Source organism: Mugil cephalus, chromosome 4 (genome assembly GCF_022458985.1).
Source record: "Mugil cephalus isolate CIBA_MC_2020 chromosome 4, CIBA_Mcephalus_1.1, whole genome shotgun sequence".
Lineage (NCBI taxonomy): Eukaryota > Metazoa > Chordata > Actinopteri > Mugiliformes > Mugilidae > Mugil > Mugil cephalus.
This window is the reverse complement of record NC_061773.1, coordinates 29,656,792-29,667,611: the sequence shown is the minus strand read 5'-3', so window position 1 is coordinate 29,667,611 and position 10,820 is coordinate 29,656,792. Positions and strand designations below refer to the sequence as shown.

Sequence of the window (10,820 nt, the reverse complement as noted above, 5' to 3'; positions counted from 1 at the left end):
CACTCTATTCCAAAACAAAACGTTCTACGTCATCACGTCCGCCACTTTGTTCCAAAACAAAGCGTCGTACGTCGTGACGTCGGCCGCGGCTGCGTCATCGCGTCCTCCGGGAGGACAGCGCACATTCCTATTGTCCAAGATGGCGGCGTCGGTGCAGCTCCTCTGATGCTGACATGTTTTTAAACGAGTTTCTCCTTTTATTTCGACTTCCACGCGGATATTCGGCGGCCGGACGGACAACGTTTCTCTGCCGAAGCCTTCGCCTGCCTCCTCCGCTGCGCTAACGCTCCTGGATTTCGCTCCCCGGGCCGGATCCCCGCGGCAGGCACCGAAAAGTTTGGGCTCCATCATCCGCTGAAAATGAAGAGGCAGGCCGGGAGGGAGAGCAGTCCGTCCAGGGCCGTGGCCAAGAGGATGCGGGAGAGGGAGCGGGAGAGCACCCGGAGAGAGGAGCTGCCGCCCCCGCCCCTGGCTCTGCTGCTGGCGGAGAGCCGGGGGTACCACCGCCGGAGCCGCAGCAGGGAGCGGGAGAAGCCGCGGCTGAGGGAGGAGAGGGCCGCCGCCGCAGCCGCCGCCGCCGCCGCCCTGGAGCTCCAGCACCGGCATGAGCTCAGCCTCCTGGGCCGCCCCCCGCTCCGCACCACCGCCGCCGCCGAGCTCCCCGCCGCCCGGCCGGGCACCCTGGAGTACAAGACCCTGCTCATCAGCAACCTGTGCTCGCAGGTGTCGGACGAGGACGTGGAGGACGCGCTGTTCCACGAGTTCAAAAAGTTCGGGGACGTGAGCGTGAAGCTGTCGCACACGCCCGAGCTGGGCCGCATCGCCTACGTCAACTTCCGGCACCCGGAGGACGCGAAGGAGGCCCGGCACGCCAAGTCCTCCAGGCTGGTCCTGGGCGACCGGCAGCTGAAGATCGAGCCCATGTACGTGAGGAGGCGGAGTGTGACCCCCCCGGACCTGGGGTACCTACCCCTGCACGCTCCGTACCCCTACAGGCAGCGCTCGCTGTCCCCCCCCGGCCCGGGGGCGAGCAACATCCGGGACCTGAGGGCCCGGCACTACGCCCTGGAGAGCCTGGGCCTGAGCCGGGACCGGGAGCGGCTGCTGGACTACTACGGGATGCTGGACGAGCGGGGGCGCCCCTACGGGTTCCCCGCCATGCCCGTGGTGGAGGACCTGAAGCCCGAGGACGACCAGCGCGCCACCAGCAACCTGTTCATCGGCAACCTGGACGGCAACGTGACGGAGGCGGAGCTCCGGCGGGGCTTCGACAAGTACGGCGCCATCGAGGACGTGGTGATCAAGAGGCCGGCGCGGGGCCAGGGCGGCGCCTACGCCTTCGTCAAGTTCCAGAACCTGGACATGGCCCACCGGGCCAAGGTGGCCATGCAGGGGCGGCTCATCGGGGGCAACCCCATAAAGATCGGCTACGGCAAAGCCAACCCCACCACGCGGCTCTGGGTGGGGGGGCTGGGCCCGGGGAACTCGCTGGCGGCGCTGGCCCGCGAGTTCGACCGCTTCGGCAGCATCAGGAACATCGACTACGTGAAGGGCGACAGCTTCGCCTACATCCAGTACGAGAGCCTGGACGCCGCCCAGGCCGCCTGCACGCAGATGCGGGGGTTCCCCCTGGGGGGGCCGGAGCGCCGCCTCCGGGTCGACTTCGCCAAGGTGGAGGAGAGCCCGTCCAGACCGTTCCCCCCGGGCTACCAGCCCCCCGTCACCCTGCCCCCCTCCCACTACGACCTCCTGGGGGAGGCCTACAGCCGCCACCGCAGCCTGGAGCGGGAGCTGCGGGGGGGCAGGGAGCGCTCCTCGCCGCCGCCGCCCCCCCACAGCCTCCTCTCGCAGAGGGAGCGGGACCGGGCCCTGCTACTGGAGAGGGACTACCCCGCCAGCCCCGGGCGGAGCCTGGAGAGGCGGGCGGGGGCGGTGGAGGCGTTCGGGAGGCGGGGGGCGCGGAGCCGGAGCCGGAGCCGCGAGCGGTGGCTGAAGGAGCGGGAGGAGAGGAGGAGCAGGAGGCGGAGCCGGAGCGCCTCCGCTGACCGGCAGGCGGAGGAGCGGGAGAAGGAGCGGGGGCGGTCCAGGGTCCGGCAGAGCACGAGTCCGGACCGGGCCAGGGTCCGAGCCCCCGACTCCACCACGGAACCACGCGACCACTCCCCCGACAGCGGGGGGGGAGGAGGGGGGAGGCACTCGGCCGAGGACGACCCCCCCGCCGGGCGCCACCACGGCAAGAGGTCGTCGACCGACCACCTCAACAACCACCACCACCGAGGGGGCGGCGGCGGCGGCGGTGGCGGCGAGGTCGCCCCCCCCTCCACCGCCGCCACCGCCGCCTCCTCCCCCGCCGCCGCCCACACGGACCCGCCCCCCTCCCCCACCTCCCTGTCAGAGTTCGCCCAGGCCTCCCTCTCCAAGACGTGGCGCGGCTTCTTCGCCCTGAAGAACAGCAGCTTCCCCACGGACCTGTTCCTCCTGGAGGGCGGCGCCTCCTTCTTCAGCGCCGCCATGAAGGACGCCCTCAAGCCCCAGAGCCAGAGCCAGAACCAGAACCAGCTGAAGATCGCCCAGCGGCTCCGCATGGACCAGACCCGGCTGGACGAGGTGTCGCGCCGCATCAAGCTGGGCCGGCCCGACGGGTCCTTCGCCATCCTGCTGGCGCTGCAGGGCCCCGTGGACCGCCAGGGCCCCGCCCCCGAGCCGGGCCTGCAGGTCCGCCTCCTCCGGCACCTGGTCACATACCTGAGGAACAAGGAGGCGGCCGGCGTGGTCAGCCTGCCCCCCGCCAAGGAGGGCGGCCCGGGCGCCATGCTCTACGCCTTCCCCCCCGGGGACTTCTCCCAGCAGTACCTGCAGGAGGCCAAGAGGACTGTGGGTAATCTGGAGGAGGAGCACATGGTGGTGGTCATCGTTAACGACACTAATTAACTCCTACACACACTACACACACACTACACACACTACACACACTACACACACACACTACAGACACACAAACACACACACACACACACACACACACACTACACACACACACACTACACACACACACACACACTACACACCTGGTTTTAGAGACAGGTTAATGTTTTCCTCAATGAAATGTGTTACACTACACCTCCTCCTCCACCTCCTCCTCCTCCTCCTCCACCTCCTCCTCCTCTTCCTCCTCCTCCTCCTCCTCCTCGTCCTACACCTCCTCCACCTCCTCCTCCTCCCTCCACCTCCTCCTCCTCCTCCTCCTCTCGGATCGTTTCTGGAGCATTAACTTTTTAAACACTAAGAGAAGTCGACTCTAAGCTCGTGTTTGTCGTCCACCGGGAGGATTTTATTTCGTACTGTAAACGGCTTCTTCTCGCAGGTTGAGACTTTTTAAAGAAAAATAAAAAATAAAAAAAAAGATGAAATGTTATTTGGAGCTGGAGTCAGTGGCCTCCTCCTCCTCCTGCTCCTCCTCCTCCTCCTCCTCCGCTGTGTATTAGGTGGTGTGTTCTCCTGCTGTCGGTTTTTATCTACGGGACCATCCAGTGTGCGTTGATGTGCTGTTGCATGCTGAGGAAAAGTCAGACATTTCTATTTTGTGCGTCTATGAGAAGAAGAGAAATGTGCGGCTTCCTTTTAAAGAGTCGTAGCGCCTCGTATTACTGGTCGGGATTTTATATTGTACACATTTATACCTTTTATTCAATTTAAAATACATCCATCCATCCATCTCTGCTTCTTTTTATTCAGACTTTTCTTTACATCTGTTTTTAATTCCTCATAAACTCATAAAAACACTAGAAGAGTCAGGGATTAAAATCCTGGTTTCAGCCAATCAAACAAACAAACATGTGTTTTGGGAATAAATTCGCTCCCTGGTCAGTTTATTAGGTCACTACTGAGTCTGGGTCTGTTCCTAATATTTTGACCATCCTCCTCTTCATCGACGGGTCCCGAGTCTGTGACACTAAACTCATCAGGTGTTTGTAGAAATGATCTTCATCTTCATTAGGTTCATTAGAGACGCAGCTCCGAGTCTGTTTCTACATCATTTACATGAGAACATGTTCAGTCATGTTCCTAATAAACTGGCCACACAGTGAATCTGAAGTTTAAAGGTTAAATCATTTTCAGTGCAACAGAAAAGAGGTTTAAAGCTTCAGTTAATCTTTTAATTTCATCAGTAAAACATTAAGGAACACGATGAAAACCTGAAACGTTTCTGTGTTTGTTCGGTTAAACTCTAAACTGACTAAACCATAAATGAACCCAGAGAATAACTGATTAGGTTTGTACCTTTTTAAACGCCATCGTTTTCTCTGTTCGGGTCTAAAACGACGTAATTAAACTTTGATTCAGTAAAAGCTGAAGAGTCTGAAAACAGAGACAGATTCACTGGTTATGAACTGAATGTTTTATTCCCATAAAATAAATTCAGCTCAGACAGAAACATTTTTCTTTCTCAGGTTTTTATGTCGATTAAAACTAAAAAGAAAATAAAAGAAACGGTTAAACTTCACTTAATGTTTTATTCGTCCTTTCTGTCACTTTTCAAAACAAAATAGTGAAAATATTTGAGATTTTTCCTCCAGATTCACCAGGAAACTATTTTTAACTCAATCGTACATGAATCCAGAAAATAAGTTTATTATTGAACCTGCTCAGACAAAACATTGGATTTTTTTTTTTTTGTCTTTTTCAGATTCTTCATCCAATTTTTGTTTAATGAAAAAAATAAAATCTATTTTTCAACTTTTAATTTTAAAATTTAGTCTCATCATTTTTACACAGAAGTAAATAATTCATGTTTATTATCATGCATTTTTATTTTCTGTAATTATTTTCTGGCCAGATTCCAGCGACACTATTTCCACCATTTCAACCAACTTCAGTCTTCTTCTTCTTCTTCTTCTTCTTCTTCTTCTTCTTCTTTTTTATTCAGTGGCTTGTAAAAGACGAGACGTGTCTGAAAGCTCATCTGAGTCATTTAAGTATTTTATACGAAGAGCTGAGCGATTTAAAGGAGTTTTTGTGAATAAACCTGATGATTGTGGGGCTGGTGGAGGGCGGTGTGTGTGTGCGCTCATGGTCCACGTCCACTCTTTGGTTTGTGTTGCTATGAAAACGTGGAATAAACATTTTATGATGGAGGCTGTTGGTCTGTGTTCACAGGACGGTGACTTACTCATGTTCATATGGTAATAACACAGACACATTTCACACATTTCACACCATGTTTTTCTAAATACTAATATTTTTATTTATATTATATCAATATATAATATATTTAACTGTTGTATTAATTGATACAAAAACAAGTAAAATAATTCTGAAGTTTTATATATTATAGATTTAAAAAAAAAGACTTAGTAACAAGTAAAAGTACATAGATATAAACACTAAGAATAAGAGGAAATAAATGCTCACACACTAATAAGAATAAAACTCACATTTTTAACCCTCCGGTCAAATTCACCTCAATCAATGTTCATTCAAAAATAACAGTGGAGGGAAAATCAACTCACTGGTAGAAACGTAGTCAACAAACAAATAAAGTGTCTGACACCAAAACTTGGTCAAAAGTTTATGTAAATCATTTTGTTGAGGGTAAAATGTGTTGGTAATATTTGAGGATAATAGGAGGATTAAGGATGATTATCATAGTAACTGCTCAGGAAAAGCGACGCTGCAACCGGAGCTCCCTTCAGAATCCTCCCGTTTTAAGGAGTTATTCCGTATTTAAAATAATTTATTGAAAGTTATCTGGAAATAAAAAGTTTCCCATTAAACAAGAGCCAATAGAGAAGAATTCGGCCAACTTCTTTTTCCAAAATATCCGACGAATAAATATATATACACACACATATATAAGCACGATAAATACGAGCGTAAAACGGCGTAACCATGGCAACACTTTCACTTCCTGTTTCCTGTTCATACTCCGCGTATTCGATTTAAATAAAGATCGATTTAAATAAATAAAACAACATTCTCCCGTTCATTAATTAACCAGGAAGTAAAACTCTGGTTATTTATGATCCATTGTGTGTAAATGTTTAATGTCGTTAGCGGTGGTTTTGTGTTATTTGGTGTGTTGACTTTATTTCTGGTATTTGTGTGTTTGTTTGTGGTATTTTTTAACGTGTCTGTGGAGTTTGCTTCGTGTCTCTTTGGTTGTGTTTCGTATAAATTAACATTGTGCTGTTAATCCTGCAGGTGGCGCTCATTCATTCATCTGATGTCAGACCTTAAACACAAGAGAAGCAGAATCAAAGTTCACACGTCTGAAGGCTGAGAGGTCATTTATTTATTCATTTATTTATTCATTTATTTATTATTTATTTAACTGCATTAAATTTGATTCCTATGGAGAAACTGAACAGATTCATATTAAAACTGGAGGAAAATGTTGAGTCTGAAATGAAAATTAAAGGAGGAAAGACTCAAGGCATGTTTGAAAAAAGAAAGAGGAGGAGGAGGAGGAAGAAGAGGAGGAGATGGTGGAAGAAGAGGAGGAGATGGTGGAAGAAGAGGAGGAGGAAGAAGAGGAGGAGATGGTGGAAGAAGAGGAGGAGATGGTGGAAGAAGAGGAGGAGGAAGAAGAGGAGGAGATGGTGGAAGAAGAGGAGGAGATGGTGGAAGAAGAGGAGGAGGAAGAAGAGGAGGAGATGGTGGAAGAAGAGGAGGAGATGGTGGAGGAGGAGGAGATGGTGGAAGAAGAGGAGGAGATGGTGGAGGAGGAGGAGATGGTGGAGGAGGAGGAGATGGTCGTGTCCCTCAGAGTCAAACCTTTATTTCTTGTGTGGTTCAGTTAAATCAGGATGAAACCAGAGGACGGTTCATGTCAGCGTGGCTTCATTTATTAGAAGATGAATGGAGAGAAAAACACAAACAGGAGGAGGAGGAAGGTCGTAGGTCACGGACACAACCACCATCATCATCATCATCATCATCATCATCATCATCATCATGTTCCAGTACCGTGTTCTCTGATTGGAGGCTCTGACTCATCCACCTGGAGACCAGATACAGGATGGACTCGTCCACAAGGGGGCGCTCTTACGTTTTTACCAGACTTTTTCATTGTTTCAGTGAAAAGAAGAACAAGGAAATATGAGAATGTTTACATTTAATAAAATATCCTTCAAAGAAAAAAAAAAGAAATAAATTTCTCCTGAAACTGAGTGGACTCTGGGCTCATGTTCTGTTCTGTTCACTTCTCTGAGTAAATTAGAGATAGAAGTTATTTACATCAAACATTTACATTTAAAGTCTTAGATTAGAGCCTCTGCTTTGCACCTGTAGACTGATTATCATTCCTCTGGTTTATTTAACAGCAGCAGCTCCATGAACCAATCAGAGCTCTGGACTCCAGCTGTGTTTGATGTAATACGTCATTTTCTTCTGGTTTCACTGATAAAAGTCATTATAGGATTCAACCAACACAACAACCTGTTATTTTTTAACTGTGTTCCAGCTTTGATTCCTCCAGAACTAAACCACTTTGAAGTTTCTATCTCTACAGTCAGAATCTCTCAGAGTCTCGTCTTTAAAAAGAGACTGAGACCATGAACGATCCAACATGTTCATGAGCATCATTCAGTTTAGTTTGTCTACGTCCTAAATGGTCTGGAATGATTATTTTAATGTAACGAACTATGAGTCAAAATGTTTTTGCAACCTGCAGAATTTTCTACATTTCTGCATAAAAATGACTCAAAACATCGTGAAAGTATCAACAAAGAACCCAAACACATGAACATTAGACCCGTGTTCGTGTTTATTCCAGTAAATGAATCATTAGTTCATCTCAGTGACTAAATGTTAACAGCTGATCAGGGTCTAATCTGATCCATTAATCAGATCAGAACCAGCTGAGTTGTGAGATGTTGGTGGTTTCCTCTCATCAGCTGATGCTCCAACATTTCTACTGGATGAAGGTCAGGACTTTGACTTGTTCCTAAACATTCATCTGGTTCTTCTGGAGAACCACTAAAGTCTGAGAACGACGTCTGAGGGTCAAGAGTTTAAAGTTTCATCTGCAGCAGAAAATCACAACCTTTGATTGATTTGTTCTCTGCATCAGATTAAATCTTTTGAGGTTTTCACAAACTTCCAACTAATAATCTTCTCTGTCAATTGTGAGGAAATGTTTAAAAGTCATGACTTTTCGTACGGAGGCGCTTTGTTGCTCCCTGAGTTAATACTTTGACTCGTTCTTTGGTTGTTTATTCATTATTTATTGTATTTGTCATCTACTGGTTTTATATTTGCACTGTTTTATCCACAAGCTACTATTCAACATTTCATTATACAGACACATAATATAACATGATGACAGTGAATGAGTCTTGACTCCTGATTGAAACACTCGTGTAAAGACGTCTCTTCTTCTTCACCTCCTTCATAGTTTCACTCAAATAAAAAATTAAATCAAAACCATTTAATCTGCTTCATGAGAATTAACAGCTGTTGTGTCTTATAGGACAGAAATAAATGATAATTTCAGTCTGATGTGGTCTTTAGTTTTATTTTCTTTGCTGTTTTTATAATAACAATTAATACACTTAGTTTAATGTTTGTTTCTTCATGCGGTTTTATTTCTTAAAGCTGACGTTTAATAAAGTCCAGTTGTGTTTTGGCTGATCAGCTGTTTATTAAAGGATCAGCTGAGGCTGATCAGCTGTTTATTAAAGGATCAGCTGAGGCTGATCCGGTTCTGGTCTCCAGGGGCGTCTGCTCGGAGCCTCCAGTTTCTGCCGTAGCCCTTTTTATTCCAACACACGGGGATGTTTTGCATAGACGTCAAAGTCACAGTCGGACTCATGCAAAAGACACGACGACCAGAAAAAAAAAAGAAAACAGGACGAGGAACAGAAAGAGTGAGAGTGAGAGTGGAGGCGGCGTCCAGGGTTCAGGTCATGTACGAGGTTCTGACTTTATAAAAATACGTGAGATCAGAGTCTCACAAACAAACATCTCAGGGTGATATTGCTTTTAGTTCACGGCGTCAGTGCAAAGAACCCAGGACGCTGTGTGTGTGTGTGTGTGTGTGTGTGTGTTAGTGTGTGTGTGTGTGTGTGTGTGTGTGTTAATGTGTGTGTTAGTGTGTGTGTTAGTGTGTGTATCAGTGTTTGTTAGTGTGTTAGCGTGTGTTAATCTGTGTCAGTGTTTGTTAGTGTGTGTCAGTGTGTGTCAGTGTTTGTTATTGTGTGTTAGTGTTTGTTAGTGCGCTAATGTGTGTGTTAGTGTGTGTTAGTGTGTCAGTGTTTGTTAGTGTGTGTCAGTGTGTGTCAGTGTTTGTGTTATTGTGTGTTAGTGTTTGTTAGTGCGTTAATGTGTGTGTTAGTGTTTGTTAGTGTGTGTCAGTGTGTGTCAGTGTTTGTGTTATTGTGTGTTAGTGTTTGTTAGTGCGTTAATGTGTGTGTCAGTGTGCGTTAATGTGTGCGTTAGTGTGACTGGTCGTCTCTGGGCGTATTTACATGTGGGTGAGGCTGAGCAAACATGCAGCATTAGTTAAACTCAGGAACAACTGAAACATGTTGAATGAACTCACACAGAACTACAATAATAAGAGGAAGTTCTGAAGGTTCTCACTCCTCATACGAAGCTTTAAACACAGAACCCGCTCACTTTAACGTTCATCTTCAATATTTATTCACTGCTCTTTTATTACTGATCTCATTGATCTGAATGAGAACTGACTTTGTGACTTTATTTATTTGATTGATTGTGTGATGATGATGTTGACGCGTGTCGGGATGAATGAAGTTCACATCTCAACATCTGCCACCAGAGAAGATGAATCACATCTACTGGAAATAGAACAACAGAAGAAGAAGGAGAAGGAGGACGTTTCTCCTCCGACCCTGAATTTAAGAGAAGATTAAAGGATGAACAAGAGGAGGAAAAGAACCAGAAGAAGAAGGAGATGGAGAGAGGGAGGAGGAAGAGGAGGAGGATGTTTTCCTCCATCTTTATTTCCAACCTTGAATTGATTGAAGAGAATGGAGGAGAAGAAGAAGGAAGAGAAGAAGATGAGGAGAGAGAAGAGGAAAAGAAAGAGGAGGAGGAGAAGATGGAGACGAAGAAGGAGGAGGAGGTTTCCTCCATCTTTGTCTATAACCCTGAATTGCCTGAGGAGGAGGAGGAGCTTCCTTTAGCCTGCGCTAACATTAGCTCTTCCTGTTTCCTCTTTTAATGGTGATGAATCCAGGCTACTGCCACCTGCTGGTGAGAAGGTGCAGCTCGTATGAAGCTGCTGCTGATTGGCTGTCACGTCTCTGTGGTGCGTTCAAGTTCAGTTCATTTTGGTCCAGAGTTTTAATGACGTCTCAAACATCTTCTCCAGACACGAAAAACCTCCACAGACGAGTCTACGGGACGTCTGAGGTCACCAACACTTTCTACACTCATGTCATCATAAATATTAACATCTCTTGTCTTGAACTTGTTCTTTTATTGTAGTTCTGTGTCTTAAGTCCAGAATCAGGTGAGTTTGTGTCAAAATGTTCCAGAATCAGCTCACGAGTGAAAACAACAAAAATAATCTAGTTATTAGTATTAATGTTACAGTGACAGTTTCCCCTCAAAAGAAAAACATACATTAAAATTTATTCACACACCTAAAAATAATATTAAAAATAAAAACAGATTTACAGTGTTTACCTGCAGCCATGTAGGAAAGAAATGTAATACTCGTCTTCATAAGTTAAAAATAATTTAAACAACACATTTCAAACGAGAACAGACTGTTACCACAAAAAGAAGTTTTTAAATCTGTTTTAAAAAAAATCTTTACAACAAATACTGAGAAATAACAAAAACAGGAAGCA

At 46.9% G+C, this 10,820-nt stretch overlaps 2 protein-coding genes across 2 annotated transcripts in view; both read left to right on the top strand.

Moving 5' to 3' along the window:
- LOC125006460 (nuclear factor 7, ovary-like) overlaps positions 1-10,820 on the top strand; it is a 1,183,669-nt gene that overhangs the window by 427,484 nt on the left and 745,365 nt on the right. The gene's annotated exons all lie outside the window — the stretch shown is intronic.
- On the top strand, positions 70-5,136 carry rbm15b (RNA binding motif protein 15B). The gene has a single exon (XM_047582480.1). The coding sequence runs from the start codon at positions 361-363 to the stop codon at positions 2,929-2,931; it is 2,571 nt and encodes an 856-aa protein (XP_047438436.1). The 5' UTR covers positions 70-360; the 3' UTR covers positions 2,932-5,136.